A 21,101-nucleotide genomic window follows, 5' to 3' on the forward strand; every position below is an offset into this window, starting at 1 on the left:
ACTTCTTTTTAATGATGAAGGATGGAATAAGGATAAACAGACACCTGATAAATAATATAAGATATGTAGATGACATTGTACTTATGAGAGAAACAGAGGAAGGCTTGCAAAGAATTTTGAACAGACTGAACAGGGTTGGAAATGAGAGATGCAAAATGAAAATAAACGTTCAGAAGACAAAAGTGATGAAGATTTCAAGGAAAGGAAATGATGGGATGAAAATCACTTTGAACGGACAAAGAATAGAAAATGTAAAAAGTTTTGAATACCTTGGGAGTTGGATAACAGAAGACAGTAGATCTAATTATGAAATTAAGAACAGAATTAAAAAAGCAAAAGCAGCATTTTTCCAAATATACTACATATTAGGAAATAGAAATCTGAACAAACAGCTAAAAGTAAGAATCCTCAAGACAATGATCTGGAGCGTGGGGATGTATGGATGTGAGTCCTGGACAATCAATAAGGAGATGAGTGACCGATTGAATGCATTTGAAATGTGGTGCTTGAGAAAAATTGATCATATCAGCTGGACTGGAAGAGTGAGCAATGAAGAGGTTCTTAAAAGATTAAAAATGAAAAGAGACTATATGGCTAGTATCCAAAGAAGAAAAATAGCATTTGCAGGACATTTGATGAGGGGTTCTTCTGGAGCTTCCCAGAATAGTATTGCAGGTGATGGTGGAGGGAAAGAGAGGAAGATCCCGACTTCAATGGAAAGACAACATCAAAGATTGGATGGGCAAGAATCTTTCAGAAGCAAGAGATAGAGAGGCATGGAAGCAGACTGTTCATCAGCTGCAACCCTTTTATAGAGGAGGCCACAGAATTAGATTAGATTCTGCATCATCGTGCTGTCATTGGGAAATGAATTCCAGAGAAAATGAAGATGTTTTTGATGTGAAAACCATTAATTTCATCAAATGTCCTGCAAATGCTATTTTTCTCTGGATGTCCAGTGTACTATGTAGGAGCAATTTTTTGTGAGAACTAGAAGCTCACTGCAGAGTAATGAGAATAATCTTGAGTCGATTTTATGGGCTGAAAGAAGAGGTAAAATTTTTTTTATCTCAACAGAAACATGATTATTGCTGAAATATGGATTCAGACACCCTGTTGTTTGAAGTTATGAAACATTCCAGATTTGTTAAATACATAAAAACCAGTGTACAGATAGTAAGAAGGAGTATTTCATTGCAGCAGTTGAATACAGTTGGTATGGCAACATGACGTGAACTCAGTTCGAGAGAGAGGTGTAGGTTGTCACATTGGGGTCATGTCCATACATGCCATTGCTGCTCAACTGGAGCATCCAAATAAAGATGTTCTGGCATCACTAGTGCAGGAAACCCAAGTCAGCCACCAAAAATGATTGACAGTGACAGGAGGGTGATAAAATGGGTGGCACGAATTACATGTAATTACATGAAACATATTTATTAATGGTTTTGCCCTGATTTTCACACTGAAAAGGGGTTCCTCATGAAATCTCTAAAATTTGAAGATTGCTGCTCTAAATCTACTACACATCCTAATGTTATATCTATCTCCTCATCATGCTTTACTTCTTACCCTCGATGATGCTACTTACATCTCTCTGCTGGCATTCACTTGTTTGTGACAGTTAAAATTAATACTCTAAAATTTATATTCAAATTTATTATTTTTCTTCCACTTTGCTATCAGTGCTACTGAAAACTTTGCCTTCTAAATATCTAAATTGATTGCCAAAGTTTCACAACAATGATTCCATTTAAGAGAAACTCATTACAGTGTTCACTGTAACCAACCAAATCAATCCTTTGATCTCTAAGAATTTGCTATAATGAGAGTTGATAAGGATTTTGTTAACCAAGTAAGAGATCCTGTGACTACCATTTGTTATTTAATATTTTAAAATGAATTGTTTGGCAGTTTTTCTGCAAATTAAATAGCCTCATAATAAGGATACATTTCAGTGATCTTTAGAATTCTTATATTATAAAATCTAATAGGTTCTCCTGGATATTCTGGTTTTCGTGGACCTAAAGGACAAAAAGGAGATGTAGGGGAGCTAGCACAAGGAAGAATAGGTGCACCAGGGTTTCCTGGAACACCAGGATTTCCAGGTAACTAACACCTGAACTATTTATGGTTATTCTCTAAACAAATTTATTGTTTTAAGTTAGAATTAAACAATTCTAACTTAATGATATTTCAAATATATTTATTTATTTTTAGTTAACTTATATGACTATATAGCCAAATGATAAATTAGAAAATAACTGTTTATTTCTGAGGGCAATACTAGTTTCATCTTTCTGGAAGACTTCATCAAGTGCGTTATATAATGGTGAAAAAAAAAATGACAGATATATAAAGAGCGTTACTTGAGTATGTCGCCATAATAATTTTAAATTGTCAGTGGATTGCCAACATTTGAATCAATTCTTGGACTAGCTGTGATGTTGTTCTCATGAATAACATGTTGTTTTTGTGTGTGTGCAGTATATACGTACAATGCATAGACACATATGGGATGTAGGCAGAATATATTAATTTATACAGGATGCTATATAGTATTTTTACAGCAAAAATGAGGAGGAGAGTTCTGTAATACATGACTGCTTGGAGTACTTTTGATGATAGAAGGATCTGTATGCAAGTGATGGATTGTATTTGTATGTGAAAATATGCAGACATTCAGATTGACTGTTCTTTTCTGAAAAAAGTGAGCAGAAGTGAGCTTGTGCTCACTTTCAACTCTTCGGATTTGGTAGTGCTAGTAGGAACAAATGATTTGTTTAGGAACAAGGAGAATATAAGAATGAATATCACAAGATTGTTGAGGAGAGTAGAAGATAGCAGTATATTAGCAAAGGTAGTTAGTGTGTTTCCCAAGTATGTGATAGTTTTGAGTTGAAAAGCTAGAGAAGATCATGAATTAGTGCTAGCAGAGCTGTGCTAGAGAAAGAAGTGTGGTTTGGGAATATGTATGATTTATTTGAGGAACAGAATAATAGAATTAGATTGCTTTTAAGTAGTTTTAGTATAAGTCTGCTAAAGAGGTTGTTGATGGAAGAGAGAATAATGACTGCAGTGAATAAAAGTCTAAGGAATTAAGATGTGATGTGGAAGAGCAAAAAAGTAAGAATAGAAGATATCAAATAGAGCTTGTGAAGTGAAAAGTAATACAAGTGAAGGGAATTAGAGAGTAGGAATGCAAGACAGGGAAACAGGGAAGTTAGGGTGGACAGTGAAATAATTCATGAGAAGTGTTGAAGCTGGATGCAGAAGTGAATATGTAAGTAGAAAAGAAAGGATTGAGATGGCCTGGGACGTGGATTGGTCTGGGGAGGGTTGTAAGATTGGTGTGGGAAAGCACGATGTCACATTCATTCTCTTGAACATGGCATTATGCAGAACTTAGTGCAGAAAAAATACAGTAGGAAGTGAGGGTGAGTAAGCAGAAATTAATGAGGAACTGAATAAACTTGCCTCTTAGTAAGGTTTTATGACTTGATGGTATATCACCATATGTCTTGAGGGAATGTTTCAGGGAATAAATATACTTTCACATACCTTTCTTAACATGAGTCTTAAATTAGACCAGTTTCTAAGCAGTGAAATAAAAAAAAACCTAGCAAAATTATTCTTCTTCATAAGGGAGTGATAAGACTAAAACTTCAAGTTATAGGCCAATCTATGGGTCTGGAGTTATAGTTACAGGGTGTTCGGGATAAATTTGACAGTTTCGTAAGCAAAAAGAAAATCTTCTTTGTATCTATTAAATTTAATGAATTGACAAAAAAACATTACAGGCAGAGTTAATTACAATACTATCAACAAGATTTACTCAAAATAACCACCATTAGCATCGATCACAGCTTCAATTCTGCTTCGGAACCTCGAACAAGCTGATGCTACAGTCTCCCTGGGAAGGGCCGCAAAAACTGTTTTAATTTTATCCATTAACTGGGCTTTTGTATTACTGGAAGTGCGATTGGTGTCTTTTTCAACTGCGCCCCATACAAAATAATCCATGGGGTTAAGGTCTGGGGAGTTTGGAGGCCAAACATTTGGACTGGTGAAGTCGTAGAAATTTTCAGACAACCATTTTTGACTTTTCCCAGAGGTGTGGCAAGGGGCCGAATCCTGCTGCCATACATACGGCCTACCATTGGCTACCCTTGTTATCCAGGGCTTGACTACAGTTAGCAACTCCACGAACAAAGCCCGAATTCCAATGCCAGGGTTCTTCAACACCTGTTCCTGCAGATTTGCGAGGAATTCTGCTGTACGAACGCAATCAGATCGTCTGCTAGGGATCTTTCTTCTTGCTACATCCTCGTAGTCACCATTGCAAGTCTCTAGTTCATGCCTGATTGTTTTTACTGTATTCAGGGAGCATTGGGCAGCAGTCGTAATATCCTTATTTTGATGGCGGGCACGAATCATCATGATACAAGTTATTCTCTTCCATGATTCAGGTGGGTTCCAGCTATCCATCCTTTCTGACATCTTGTATATGAATGAAGAAGGGTCCAAACTTTTAAATGAAGAGAAGTGTGTGTTAATACATGTAACTTACGGAAAAATATAATTAATTATAAATATGTCAAATTTATCCCGAACACCCTGTATATCAAAGGTGTGAGAGAGGACTAAGATTCAGAACTGGGTTGTAAACAGCAGCATTCTCTTAGATGAAGAATATGAGTTTTCTAAAGGAGAATCATGTTTTAGCAGTCTAGTATTAAGAGAGATGCCGACACAGTGGTATATTTGAATTTTGAAAAGGCTTTTGATAGATTGCCACATGAACAAGCTGGTAATTAATTCTGAATAAATGGGATTAGATAGCAAATTAGTGTGCTTGATTGAAGATTGGGTGTGCGATGGGTATCAGTGAGTGAGTTGGGCATGAGAGAGCAATATCTTAGAGGTGAAAGTCACTGTGTCCCCCAAGATCTGTTTTGGGGCCCTTGCTGTTCAACTTACAAGTTAAAGATCTTGGGATAGGTATGAATGGTGATACATTTTTTGTAGATGATACTAATTTAGGAAGAACTGTGAGGAGTAGAGTAGATGCTGTGGCTCAACAAGAGGATTTGAATGTATTGGGTGAATGCACAGGTGAGTGGGTTTCTAGTTCACTATTATTATTATTATTATTATGGGCAACTCCAAGGAGTCCTTAGACTCATCGAGAGAGGCCCTAAACATCATGTCAAGAACAACTATTAACATCCACACAGTATCTATCATACTTTGCCTTGAACTCATTTTACAGTCATGCCACCCACAACAGATTCTGGTAGCTTATTCCACTCATTCATCACTCTCCAAGTAAAAAACCTGGTTCTAACACCCTTGCTAACACATTCTTGCCTGGGTTCCATAGGTGTCCCTTAGTTCTCCCACCACCAGTCCTGATTTCAAAAATACCCTCTGAATTAATCCTATAGAAACCCTTCAGTAATTTGAATGTCTCAATCATATCTCCCCTTCTCTGCCTATCAACCAATTTCTGCACCCCACAAATCTTCAACCTGTTCTCATAAGATTCATTCCATTGACCTGCTATCATCTTGGTAACTCGCCTCTGGATCCTCTCTACCTTCTCTCCATCAAGAAGAAACCCTGGCGCCCAGATCTGGGCACAGTAGTCAAGATGGAATGTTATCAAGGCTCGATACAGAGGAACAATAACTTGCTTGTCTCTCCTCGTCAAAGTATTCTTCAGTAACCAAGTGATTTGATGACTGATTTAGCCGCTTTTGCAATTTTCCCCCTAAACTTCAACTACCTATCCAAAAACACTCCCAAATCCCTGGGCTCATCAATCTCCCGGAGTACAGTTCCACCAATGTGGTATACTGCTGCTAATCTTTTCACCCCAAAATGCATAACCTTACACTTTGCCACATTAAATTGACATCCATTCTCCTTAGCCCAGTTGTCCAATCTATCCAAATCATCCTGCAAAAATTTGACATCCTGTGCACTCACTATTGCTCTACCCAACTTTGCATCATCAGCAAACAAATGTACAGTTTCTCTCAAATCTTTTCCTATATCGTTAATGAACATATTAAATAGAAGTGGTCCAAGAACAAAACCCTGCGTCACACTGCTAGTCACAGGTCGTCTTTTGGACTCTACCCCTGAATAAACTACTCTCTGATATCTCTCCGTCAACCACCCTCCCATCCATCTCACCAACCCTATATTTATCCCCATATGCTGCAGTTTGCTGATTAGAATTCCATGTGGTATCCTGTCAAAGGCCTTATCAAGGTCAAGCAGTATCACTGTATACCCATTACCCTTATCCAGTTCAGCCATCACTGTATTATAAAACGTGAGCAAGTTAGTGAGGCACGATCTCTTCACAAAACCATGCTGTCCCCCATACAGTATCCCATTATCATCTATCCATTCCTGTATTTTTCTCTTGACTCCTTTCTCCAAAACCTTGACAATGACTTCCGATATGCTGATCAGTCGGTAATTTGCAACAGCAGTTTTGGAACCTCCTTTATGCAGTGGAACTATTTTCCCCTATTTCTACCCCCTTGGGACTAACCCAGACCTGAGACTCAAATTAAACAAAATGGTTAAGGGCACTGACATTCTTTAGCAGCTTCACATAAGACCCAAGCTGGTATACCATCCAATCCCACAGATGGATTCACATTAAGGTTTTGTAATATACTATTCACCTTCGTTTCATTCATCTCAATTCCCATATAAGCTATTGGTTCCTTCATTCCTACAATATCACCACCTGGATGATATACTCTTGCAAAGTGCTTGCTCAGTAATTCCACTATATCAACTGATCCAGTTACCTCCCTACCATTGGCATTCCTTAAAATCATTCTGCCATATACATTTTTTCTTTTATTTGCAGCATATCGAAAAAATACCGTTTGGGATTCTCTTTAGCTTGTGTGGCTAATTTCCTTTCATAATCTGCTTTTGATTTTCTTACAACACTCGTTACCTTTCTGGCCTGCACTTTATACTGTTTATGGGCCTGCCGGTCACCTTTCTCCTTAAATTCCCCCCACAGTTGTTTCTTTTTTTTTTTTTTTGCAGCTCAAGCTTAATGGTGTTATTCATCTGTTTAATCCTTACTTGATTTACTATCCAGAATCTAGGTATACAGTCAGCCATTACCTCCTTCAAATGCTCCTTTACCGCTTCCCATGCACTATCAACTGCCAGCCCTTGCAGTTTTACATGCCATGGCACTGAACCAAGCAATCTCCTAAGCTTGTCATACTTACTAGCCCAGTAATTCCACATGTACCCTTTCTTAATTGAAAATTCCACACCTCCCAGGTCAAGACCTTATGGTCACTCTCACCAATTGGTGGCAACATGGTCATATTCATTATCAAATTCTCAGATGCAGTTACTAGGAAAGCATTCTCGAACCCCTTGTATATATTCCATTACATGCTGTCTCAGGTAGTTATCCCTTAATAACTGCATAAAATCCAATTCCTTCCTCCCATGTGTCCTCCCCTCCTTCCAATCAATGTTACCATAGTTGAAATCCCCCATAATAATTACCCTCCTTCCACTCATTGCATCTATTTGTCTGTGCATACTATCTCCACCATCTATTCCATCACCTGGTCTATAGCAGCACCCAACTATATATTTTGTTCCACTAGTCTCAATCTCACACCAAATAGCCTCAAATGTGCTCTCTTCACTATCCTGCAGTTCAACAGCTATCATCAATAACACTCCTTCCCCCATTCTTTTCTCTCTGTCCCTCCTGAACACACTATATCCTTCACATTCTATCCCACTAGCTATATCATCTTCTGTCAGCCATGTCTCACTAATGCCAATAACCTGTGGCCAGGAAGAGCCGACCAAGGCCAAAAATTCTCCCTTCTTGTTCCTAATACTCCTAGCATTAGTATACATGAAGTGCAGAAGCCTGTTAGTCCCACCTCAATCTTGATGCCTTATGCTAACTATTCCATTCTGATTTGTTGTCCTTTGTACTAATTCAGGCATATTATACACATTCTTACACCCAACTGCTTCACTGATGCCTGCATATTCACTTCCTCCCCCAATAGTTCTAGTTTTCCTGATTCTGCACATCCACTTTCACTTCATTCAGCAACATGTTTTCCAGTCTCCGCACACCAAATCCATTCAGATGCAAACCATCCATCTTGTATAAGTCCTTTTGCCCATCATTTTCACGTCCACAAACTGCACACCATTCCTACTGCGTAACCTGTGCATAAGATCATTTGCAATTATGGCCCTCCTTCTCAACTCTTCTCTGTCATACCGTGGAAACAGACTCACCATCTTAACTCTCTCACTCTTTTCTTTTGCTACCTCTAGTAATTCCTTCAGATCCTCTCTCTCATATCAAATTTATCAGTCACCTTTTAAATCATTTGTTCCTGCCACTACTATCATTTCTTTCACCCTCTGCTTTTGCGCTCTAATAGCCTTAATTTTCGCACTCGGTAAGTACGATACGATTATCGAACTCTCATCTATTACACCTCTTACTAGTGAATCACCGTACACAACTCGCTCCTTCATTTTCCTTTCACTCTCGATCATGCTGTCATTTTTCTTATCACACATTCGCTTCTTTCCATTTGCTGATGCACTTGTTAAACAATTTTGTAATCGCTCTAGCTGCTGCTTCGCCCTATGCATCACTCCACACAACCGTGCGATCTCCCTCATTGCAACTAACTCTTCATTTTTTTATCATTCAAATCATTTTCATGCTCTGTACTTTTATCCTTTCTTTTGTACTTTTACTTTCACTCTCACCCTCAACACCACTTTCAATGCTATCTGGCACTACATCGCAAATTTCTATCATATCACTAGTTTCGATCACATTATGGCTTTCATCTATTATATCACTCTCACAACTTGAGTGATTAGATAACCTATTGGAAAGTATAAGGTTTTAAAATAGGTGCCTTCATAGCACAGTTGGAAGAACGATGGTACATTCTGCCTTCAATTAGAAAAGGCCTAAGTTCGATTCTCGTCATGACTGGAGGAATCGTTATATGGACTTTTTCAATTGAAGGTGAGTTAGCTGATCTCATACGGAGGCAGCAAGGTTTTTCATCCCGCATATAGACAAATTGGTCCTTCAGAACACACGCAATTTACAGACAAAAAATACTAGCTGTGGTGGTGGTGGTGAGTGGATGGCACTGATGTAGATGATTGGTAGTAGAGGTTCGGTGTTAGTGTGGAGACGGAGGGTTGTACAGTAGATGTCCTCCTGCGATGAGTCTACGGACTCCTTGGAGGTGTCATGAGTAATAATAATAATAAATTCAGGAAGCAAAAATATGGTGTGTAGGATATACAGTTGGTTGTGTTATCTTAGAGGAGGTGGAGGAGATAAGGGATCTGTTAGTGCTCTTGGATAAGGACCTAAAATTTCAGGGATATGTCTCTAAAAGGACAGAACAGCAAATTATGGCAATGATGTGTAGAAATAAAGACATTATGCTTTCATCGTATGAGGCTTCATATGGATTAGCCTGCACAGATTTAGTTATTTGATTCAAAACAGTGAAGAGATATGAGAAAGAGTCCAACAGTGCTTGATTAAGTAGTTTCTGGTTTTTAGAATGTTAAAGTAGTTTCTGGTTTTAAGAATATAAAACTGAGTATGAAGAAAGATTGAAGAAGTGCAATTTGCAGAGGCTAGTGGATGAGAGGAGGGGATATAGAGACATAAATTGGTAAGGAGTTGTTACTTGATTAATATGGGTGAGGTTTTTCACAGAATAAGGAAGATGGAAGACAACAAGGTCTGATGACGATGATGATAAGTGAGTGCGTTAGGGCAGGAAAACAAGTTGCTAGTGTGTATGGTGAGATGACTTTGTAGGGTGAGAATAGTTTGGAGAGTGAGAGAGTGTATTATATGTTGCAAAATCAAGTAGAGATTGTGAAGAGAGTTCCATGAAAATTCATCGAAAGACAGTTTACCGAACGGCAATTTATTGGATGACAGTTCATCAAGAAAGCAATTCGTCAAATACACAATTCATCAAATGACAATTTAACAAATGGTAATTCTTTGAAAAGGTAGTTAATTGAATAAACAGTTTGTTAAATGACAGTTCATTGCATGACAATTTGTCACAAACGCAATTGATCAAAAATACAGTTCACTGATAATTTTTAGATGAATTTTTCATAATTCATCAAATGATGAATTTTCTTGAAAACTATTGTTTTAAAGTGTTCAGTAAGAATATCTAACATCACTCAAGATGTAGACAACATATGTTAGGTGGTCATTTAGATGTTATAATTATGTTGTTGTTTTTTACAATATTATTATGTAAGGGTACCTGCTACTTCGTTTTGCAGACAGTGATTTGTCTCTAGACAAAAAAATTTGTTCTACTTAATTTTTTCACAACAATGATCAGATTGAAATCAAAACTGAAAAAATTTAATATACATTTTAACTGTAAAATTTCATTAAATTTCATCCAGCCAGAACAGAATTATTAAATTAATATAATTTCAAAACTTCTTTACCAAAATTTTCTAATAAAAAATCCTGTTGGAATGATCCTGTTGGAACTAAAATTGAACTACACAGACTTCTTGCATGTTTTACAAATTTCAAAATTTTCCCATAATACAATACGCCAGAGAGTTATTGCAATATACAATATCTGTATGCTGTCCCTTTGTAGCCCCAAATATAGTTGAAATGAAAACTGGAATGGTTCAACAAATCTTTGTAAAAGGTTCAAATACCAAATTGGAGTAAAATTCATATATAACTGATGTGTGGAGCCTCCAAGTTCAGTCGGTATAAACAAAGCCCTTTAGTTAGAAAGACCCGAGTTTGAATCCCATACATGATGTGAAGAAATTTTTATCAGTCCTCTTCAACTGAAGGTGAGTTAACTCATCTCATATGGAGATGGCAAGGTTTTTACTCCTGGAAACTCAGGTGTTTCATCCCTCAAAACAGTCCCCATGAACACAAATCTATGGACATAAAACACTTACCTCTCAAGCAAGAAAATGGTCATCTTGTTCTCTAATTATTCCCTAGTTAAATAGCATTGCTACCCCAACAAACCAACCATTCAGTTAAGGAGAGAGGAGGGTAAGGGGGAATAATAATAATAATAATAATTACATAATCTTTTCCAGATTGCATAAAAAAAAAATACATATACTAACTGCAAGGAATATCCTTCACTTCACATCTTATAATTCATTATTGGTGAACTGTTCTGATGGTTCATAGTTTCAATGAATTATGATTTTTTGATGAATTGCCTTTTGGTAAATTGTGTTTTCAGTTAATTGCTGTTCGATGAATTGCTTTTTAGATTAACTGTTGTTCAATTAATTGTTTATTCGGTTGATTGTTTGTTTGATAAATTGTCTCTCGAGGAATTTTTTTTGGGTGAATTTTCTGGATACTTGTGGATAGTAATAATAATAATAAAGGAATACTGACATAGCCATAGTTTTTCTCTACAAATCCTGGGAGTATTACGAATGAAGGAAATTAGTTTGTAGCATTGATTGAGTGTCAATCTGTATGATAATTATTAGTATCATAGGAAGTTATTATTAATATCCTAAGACCCAATGGAGTCAAGTAGGTTGATAGAGTTTGTTAAAGCAAATTTGTGTCATCCAGTGCATACAAAGTTGCATATCAATATTTTGGAAAGGCTTTGATAGGTTGCCAACATGGCAAGTCTCTACACCCTCACCGAATTGGAGACTAGCTATCTGATAAGCATAAGGAAGTTGTGTGTATAGAGGGAGCAATTAGTTTGCTCCAAAGTTTCTGTTTAGGACTCATTTTAAAAATTTTATGGAATTTACAACCGTGTTAAAAAAACTTTTTTATTATCCCGACGTTTCGATCTTCACATCAAGATCATCATCTGGAGCGTACATAAGTATACAGAACAGGCTGAGTTACATCATTAACTGTAAGCTAGAGAAACAATGATTTGATCACATGTTATTCTACTGGCGTGACCTCTGGTGAATTAAAAAAAAATAAAATAAAATAAAATAAATAAAAATAAAAAACATTTTTTTTACATCAAGCTAAATTCTATTTTTACAATGACAGGAATAAACATTCTTTTAGATGGTTTTCTTTCAGAAACAATTGGTGTCCTATTTTTAGTATTACAATTCCTATTTTTGATTTACAATACTGGATTTTCTACAGTCCTGTTAATAGTTGTTCTTGGTGAGTAAGGTCGATTATATGTCTTCCATATGTTTGGGATTTTTAAACCATTGTTGTTGTTCAGATTGGGGGTGGTTGCTGATAATCTCGCAGGCTTCCTTGAATTTCCGTTCATACCATGTTCTAGTGTGATGTAGACAGCTGGTGGTTTTCCAGTCAATTCTGTGTAAGGTATTCAGGGCATGATCAGAAAGGCCAGATTCACCATAATTATTATATTTAATGTGTGACACATTAAATATAATAATTATGGTGAAGCTATTAAATCAGTTGCATGAAGTGTATAAAGGACAGACCAGGAAGGTGACTCATTTGAAAACAACAAAAGTGTAGCATGAACAGAAATTAGCTAATCTGGCCAAAAAAAAAATCTGTAGTTGTTTCAATATTTGGCAAGTAAAAGAAAGAATGATTATAGTACAATGATGTTAATGGACGAATGGATGAATCTCTTTTCCTTTGCCATCAATTCTGGTTATTTTTCTTGGAAGAACAAAATTTACAAACAGATAGAGGGAACCGCTATGGGTTCCCCCCCCCCCTCTTGCCAATTTTTATATGGAAAATTTTGAAAAATGAGCCATAGACTCAACCCCTCTCAAACCCTCTATCTGGCTAAGATATGTAGGTTATATATTCTCTATTTGACCTCATGACCTAGACACATTAGACTCCTTTCCACAGTCACCTACCTCAACAGCCTACATCCAAGAATCCAGTTTACATTACATACCTTCCTAATGGTAACCTTTTCTTCACTGTTTATAAAAAACCTACTCACACAGGCAGATGCATTCATAAACTCTCCAACCACCATCCCTGACAACAATATGGCATCATTAAAACTGTAAGAGAGCCCACAATCTTGGTTCCAGTGGAACTGCCCTTTCAACCAAACAGACTCAACCACATACACAACACCTTTCTTTCCAATGGCTACAGCAATTACAGAATTAAAAAAATAATCATTTCCTTCCCCATTCCCTGGCCATCTCTTCAGGAGTTCAATAATGCCATCACCATACCCTACATCCGTGGTACATCTGAAAAAATAGCCAGGTCCTTAAAAAAAGTACAACTTCCACACAGCGTTTAAGCCCACTGTAAAGTTGCTACCCTTATCCATTCTACCAAAGATCAGCTACCTCCTCTCTCAGTGCCTGGAGTTTATAAAGTATCCTGTTGCTGCAAGCTGGCTTACTTTGGACAGACAGGTAGATCAGCCACCATGCACTTAGAAGAACATAAATCATACATATGCAGTCATGATTATGGTCAATCTGGCCCGGCAGACCATGGATACAACCCACAGTTTTTCCAGGATACAATCCTGGAAAAAACCACCATGCTCTACCATAGTAAATTCAAAAAAGAAAGACTATTTTTAGAATCTGCAACAGTACTCAGAAATCAGCCAAATTTAAATAAATATGGTTTGCTTAAAACTTCCCACAATTTGGAAAACATTAATTATCAGAGATTCCCACCTTACATCCTAGGCCACCTACAAACGCCCATAGAAGGCGCACCACCTAGATAGGACTTTAGTGTTACCCACGTGTTTCCCTTAGTATTGTATTGTATGTGAGTGTGTTACATTATTTTTTGTAATCCCTAAAGATGTCTTAGTGACTGAGATGAAATATTGGAAGCATTAAAATCAGTTTTAATCCTTTCTGAGTACTGTATGTATTCCATTAAGCCTCCAACATGACATACAAAGGGGTCTGGAAAGTTCTGATGAACACCTAAAGTAAAAATGATATTAAAATAACTGATATAACTGCAAAGAAAGAAAAAGAACAAATTATTACAAATACAAATTTAAAATCATTTTTTTTGTTCTAGGTGTTTATCAGGACTTTACATACCCCACCTTCATATGCACAACATCCCCTTTCTATTAAATGGCTACACTGCTTACAGCACAGCTTCTGTAGCTCAGTCAGTATAGACAAAGCGCTTTGGAAGGAAAGACCTGGGTTCAATTCCCATCCATAACGTGAGGAACCTTTGCCTGGTCTCTTTTGACTAAAGGTGAGTTAGCTGAGGGTAGAGCCCCCCCCACCCAGAAACTTTGGTTTTTACATCCCTCAGAACAGGCAAATCAGCTCTGAACACACACACACACACGGATCTATAGTCATAAAATACATAATCCCTCATTAGGAGGGCTGAATGCATCCTTAGGGATGGGACAGGAGAGAGAGAGAGAGAGAGAGAGAGAGGGGATATGAAATAAATAAAATAAGTACTTACAGAGTTTAAAAAAATCAATCCTTCCCAGACCCCTTGGCCATCCCTTCAGAAGGATTTCAGAAATGCCATCACCATTCCATATGTCCAGGGTACTGTGGAAAAAATAGCCAGGTCTTTAAAAAAATTACACCCCCCCATATACAGCTTTTAAGCCCCACCAGAAACTTGTTACCCTCATCCATTAGGTCAAAGATCAGCTTCCTTGTCTCTATTTCTTGGAGTATATAAAGTAACCTGCCAATTGGCTTACTTCAGACAGAATTAGATTAGTCACCATACATTTATTATCATCCCAAGACCCCATGGAGTCAAAGACTCATCTAGGAGATCCTTTTTGTCACACACACACAGCTCATCATACCATGCCTTAAACACACTCAAATTCTCTGTAGACACAACACTCTCAGGCAAGGCATTCCAATCATTCACAAACAACTCCTCATACAAAAAAAAAAAAAAAAGCTTCTCAATCCCCTACTCACAGCTTCCAGGGATGACTTCTGGTTCTCCCACCGTTTTCTGTAAAACCTCTACATTGATCCTGTAACTAACTTGTATGTCTCTATCAAATCACCCATTATCCTCCTATACACTGTAAATCACATCTTCTCAACCTTTCCTCATATTCAACATGTCCTCTGCATCATTCCCAGAATTTTTTGTGTTGTCCTCACGATTTCAGATCCTTATCCACTATCACCCTGAGGGCTCTTATTTCCTCCACCTCCAACAATTTATCCCCACAAACATAAATTCTACATCCCATCTTTGTTTCCCAAATTTTAAAACATTTGTGGAACATTTGAAAATTCTCCAAGCTGGCATCCTGATTCACTCAATCTATTGAAATTTTGTAAGGCAACATCTTCTCTACTCTTTATAGTTTGTCCCATCTTTGCATCATATGCAAACAACTGAATATCCCCATTCAAATCTTTGCCAATATCATTAACATACAGGTTAAACAGCAATAGTCTTAAAACAGACCCCTGAGGCACTTCTCTAGTGACTTTTTTGCTTCCGGAATATTGCTCCTCCATACACAACCTGCTGATACCTATCAGACAGCCAGTCTCTGATCCAATGCATCTAATCTAATATCCAATCCCATCCACTCTAGTTTGACTATCAACTTATCATGTTGTAATCTATCAAAAGCCTTTGCAAAATCTAAGTATATTACTGTGTATCCTTCTCTTCTGTCCATGGAAGCAGTCACCTTATTGTAATAAGTAAGTGATTACTAAAACATGACCTGTTTCTAACAAATCCATGCTGTCCATCAAAGATACCATTGCCATCAACCCAATTCTGGATCCTAGTTCTCACCAACTTCTCCAACAACTTAACTACAACATCTGACACACAGATAGGCCTATAATTTAATGCTTAAGTTCTGTTACCTCCCTTATGAAGTGGCACAATCTTGCTCTCCTTCCACTCCTTTGGAACTGGACCCAGTGTAAGACACTTATTGCACATTCCTTCAGAATAGATGGTGATATATTATCAAGTCCCACAGCCTTATTAACATCACGTTTGCTCAATTCCCCATACACCTCTTGCTTACTTACTCTCTCCTCCCCATCATCAACTGCTCTCAATCTCTCCATGATGTCACATTCACGAGAATGAAAGTCATTTATGAACTGCTCATTAAGTATCACCACTATATCTTCTGCAATCAATTTTCTGCATTTTCTGCAATCAATGTCCTCCTTCCATAATCATTCTTTCTTTTTTTGCTGACTGCATATCGAAAAAACTTTTGGCCTCATTAACTGCTGCTCATACTTCACTTTTGCTGCCTTTACCAACCAAACTAAGTTACCTTCCTTGCCTGGTCTTTGTAATTCTCATGGAATTGATTATTACCACTTCTCTTATGCTGCCTCCATAATATGCTTTTTCTCTGTAATCACATGCTTAATCTCTTTTCATCCATTTCACACCTACCTTATTTAACCTTTTGACCCTATGAATACATTTAGACATTGCTTCTACTGGATAGTTCTTGAAAATCCCACAAGCTGCATTGATCTCCTTTCCAGATAACTCCTCATTCCATGCTACACCTGCAAGCTGTCTCCTGAGCTCTTCATAATCACTCCTCCCCCCCTTGTAGTTCCACATATATCCTTTCCTCACAGAGGTCCTCAGACTGCTGGCAACCACTCAGGTAATCACTTGATGGGCACTCTCACCAACTGGCAGGTGATTTGGTACCTTATTTATAATTACATCCTCTGATGAGATGATCAAATCCAAGTCCCTCAATCCTTGTGTGCCCTCTGTTACATGTCTGAGGTAGTTATCCCTCAAAAACTCAAGAAACTCATTTTCTTTACTTCCAGTTGCTATCTCATCATTCTGGTCTATGTTGTCATAATTAATATTGCCCATAATGATCACCCTTTTCTTATTTGCTTGGCTAACTTGATTATACATTTCATAGTAACTACCATCCACATTACCAGGTCTATAACAATATCTGACTATTTCATTCTATTCACCTCTAATTCACATCATACTGCCTCAAAACCACTGGCACTATTTCATGGCACTTGCATCTATACTTTGTATGGATAACTCTTTCTCTATCATCGATAGCACTCTCCCTCCCTTTTTACTCTTCTATTCTCACAAAACACATCTTACCCTTCTATTTCTATTCCTGTCAGGATGTCATCTTCATCCAACCATGTCTCACTTGTTCCAACAATTTTTAAGTGAACAGACTCAATTAGTGCCACCATTTCATTTAGATGAACAAGATTTTACATCTGCAATCATGACTATAGTTAATATGGTGTTGAAAAAACCATGTAATTGATACCACTCACAGGATCTTCTAGAAGAAAACCACCATACTCCATAATGGTAAATTTAAAAAAAGAAAGACTGTTTTTGTAATCTACTGCAGCAGCAGCACTCATAAATCAACCTAATTTAAACAAATACAGATGCATAAAACTTCTCAATATTTGGGAAACAATAATTGTCAGAGGTCCCAGTTTACATCCTAGGCTATTAAAAATGCCCATAGAGAGCACACCACCAAGACAGGACTTTAGAGTCATCCACATATTTCGTTGAGTATTATGTTGTCTTTGTTTGTGTGTATTACAAGTGTTACTTGTATGACTGAGATGAAATATTGGAAGCATTAAAATTAGATTTTAATCCTTAGTGCTGTCAATACTCCATTAAACTACCAACATGATGTCCTCCCAGGATACTTCATTCTATGCTATCGCATCAAGTTTCCTCCCATACTTTTCATAATCATTTCTGATTGTGAAAATTCTGATTAATCAGCTTTACCTCTGACTTGATCTGTGAAATTGGAGAAGGGGAGCTGATTTGTGTTATGACTTCTAAAGTTGCCTAGGAAGAGAAACTCAGTTTGGGTAGTTTGATTGTAGAAAGTCAGCTTCAGGTGGTAAAAAAGGGTAGCATAGTTTGTAGAATTTGGGAGCCGGGGTGAGTAAAGGCAGAAAATGGAGGCTAAACACAGTATGAAAAGTGAGGATTCCAGTTTGAGTAACCTATGGAAATGGATAGCTGATTGGACAAATGCACACATTCCCCCTTTTTTTGCTTAACATATCATGCAAGATGTAGTTGGAATAGTTGAGGTTGGGATGTAGTTGTGGAGAATGTAAATTTGGGTTCAGTTAGGAAAAGCAGATTGGGCTTTGATGTCTGTATGTGGTAATGTATGTCATTCATATTTATATTGATACCTCAAACGCTGGTGAAATGGTGTAGAAGTATTTTTTATTGTAAAGAAATTTTGGTGTTATTTTTTATTATTATTATTATTTTTTTATATATATATCCTATTATTTTGTACATTTTTGAAATTTTATTACAATGTATTTTTTTTTATTTTTTTTTTTTTTATGGGAGATTTTATTACATCTTCAGGTACACTAATTTCTGTATGCTTATCCTTCATGGTGGAGTTAATCTATGAACTTAAAAAAAAAGCTCAGGGCATACTGCTGAGTATTCCCTTGCTCTTTAACATTATAAAGTAATAGACAAATATTGGACAAATAAGCTTAAGGGATTTTAAAAAACTATCTAGTAGATGCAATGTCTAAATGTATTCCAAGGGTGAGAAGGTTAAATAAGGTAGGTGTGAGATGGATGAATGAAGAGATTCAGCATATGATATAGAGAAAAAGGGCATTATGGAGGCAGCATAAGAGAAGTGGAAATAACCAATTCCCTGAGTCTCCAAAGACCAGGCAAGGAGGGTGACTTGATTGGTGAGGGTAGCTAAAGAGAGGTACGAACAGCAGTTGGCTAATGGAGCCAAAAAGAATCCTAAGGAATTCTTTCAATATGTAGCCAGCAAAAGAAAGAATGATTATGGAAGGATGACATTGATTGGAGAAAATGGTATAAAGACATCTGTTGCAGAAAGTGTGCTGGAGATACTTAATCAGCAGTTCATAAAGATCTTTCAATCTTGTGAATGTGACTTCATGGAGAGATTGAGAGCAGTTGATAATGGGGAGGAGAGACTGACTGTAAGTGAGCAAGAGGTGTATGGGGAGTTGAGTAAATGAGATGTTAATAAGGCTGTGGGACTTGATAATATATCACCACGTATTCTGAAGGAATATGCAGGGAGTTGACACCTGCATTGACATATTTTTTTAATACCAGTCTTGCACTCGGTAAAGTTCCTAAAGAGTGGAAGGAGGGCAAGATTGTGCCACTTCATAAAGGAAGTGATCGAACTCAAGCATCAAACTATAGGCCTATCTGTGTCAGGTGTTGTAGTTAAGTTGTTGGAGAAGCTTGTGAGAACTAGGATCCAGAGTTGGGTTGACAACAATTATTATCTTTGATAGAAAGCATGGATTTGGTAAAGGTAGGTCATATTTTAGTCATCTACTTATTTATTGCAAAAAAGTGACTGCTTCCTTGGACAGAGGAGAAGGATACACAGTAATATACTTGGATTTTGCAAAGGCTTTTAATAGAGTACATCATGATTAATTGACAGTCAAATTAGAGCAGATCGGGTTGGATATTAGATTACTGCATTGGATTGGAGACTGGCTATCTAATAGGTATCAACGAGTTGTGTATGGGGGAGCGATATCCAGGAAAAGGAAAGTCCCTGTTAGAGTGCCTCAGGGGTCTGTTTTAGGGCCATTACTGTTTAACATTAATGATATTGGTGAAGATTTGGATGGAGATATTCAGTTGTTTGCAGATGATGCAAAGTTAGGACCAACCACGAAGAGTAGTGAAGATGTTGGGGCCTTACAAGAAGACTTGAATAAATTGAGTGATTGGGCACAGAAATGGGGATGTGAGTCCAATGCTACAAAATGTAAGGTTTTAAAATTTGGAAAACAAAGATGGGATGCAGAATTTATGCTTGGTGAGGATATATTGTTGGAGGTGGAGAAAATAAGAGATCTGGGGGTGATAGTGGATAAGGATCTAAAATTTAGGGGACACATAGCCAAAATTGTGAAGACAACACAAAAGCTTCTGGGAATGATGTTGAGGACACTGACATCTAGAAGTTAGGAGATTCTTGTTCCATTGTATAAGGCTTTGATTAGGCCACACATGGACTATTCTGCCTAGATTTGGTCACCTGGTTTTCAGAAGGATGAAGAGATGTTGGAAAGGGTCCAAAGGCAACTGACTAAGGTAGTTTCTGACCTTTGGAATGTTGAGTATGAGGAAAGATTGAGAAGATGTAATTTGCAGAGTTTGGTGGACAGGAGGAAGAGGGGGAGATATGATAGAGACCTACAAGTTGGTAAGGGGTTGCTATAGGATCAATGCTGGAGAAGTTCTACAGAAAATAGTGGGGGATCGGGGAGAACCAGAGGTCATCCCTGGAAACTGTAAAAAGAGGGTGTGAGTAGGGGAGTGAGAGGCAGGTTTTTTTCGTGCAGAGTTGTAAATGAGTCGAATGCCTTGCTTGAGAGTGTAGTGTCTGCAAGGAGTTTGAGTGCGTTCAAGACACGATGTGATGAGCTGTGTGTGTGATAAAAGGACCTGTCAGATGAGTCTTTGACTCCATGAGGTCTTGGGGTAATAATAATAATACATATATGTTGAAAGTTTTTCACTTGTTTATGTTATAAATTAAAGATGCCAAGAAATTATATTCTTGGTTTAATCCTTTTTCCAAGTATAAGCAAACAAAGTTTGCATGTGAAGTAATGAGTGAACTACTTATACAAGTTATTCAGTCATGAATTTACTTCACATGCAAACTTTGTTTGCTTACACTTGGAAAAGGGATTAAACCAAGAATATAATTTCTTGGCATCTTTAATTTATAGTATAACCAAGTGAAAACTTTCAACATCTCTCTATCTAATTTATAGTATTTTAGTAATAAGATGTGACACCTTTTGATTACTTGTATATAGAAATATAGAAATAAACTACTGCATTACTTCAACCTTGGTATTACTTCTGGATATAGCTCTCACTGATGAGACCCTCAATAAAGGTCAAAACTGGTCTGGGTAGTTACTCCATAATGCTTAGCATTATACATGTCTGTGAGGATATGTACTTTGCATTATGGGAT

The 21,101-nt window shown here is 37.2% G+C and overlaps 1 protein-coding gene across 1 annotated transcript in view; it reads left to right on the plus strand.

The window, feature by feature from the left end:
* The window catches only part of LOC150100817 (uncharacterized), a 975,156-nt gene that overhangs the window by 614,193 nt on the left and 339,862 nt on the right, over positions 1-21,101 (plus strand). The window contains exon 25 of the mRNA XM_090401910.1: positions 1,995-2,108. Within this exon, the coding sequence (XP_090258036.1) occupies positions 1,995-2,108 (114 nt within the window). The remainder of the gene's footprint in view (positions 1-1,994; positions 2,109-21,101) is intronic.

Source organism: Typopeltis vanoorti, chromosome 12 (assembly GCF_054136105.1).
Source record: "Typopeltis vanoorti isolate ZY-2024b chromosome 12, IOZ_Tvanoo_1.0, whole genome shotgun sequence".
NCBI lineage: Eukaryota > Metazoa > Arthropoda > Arachnida > Uropygi > Thelyphonidae > Typopeltis > Typopeltis vanoorti.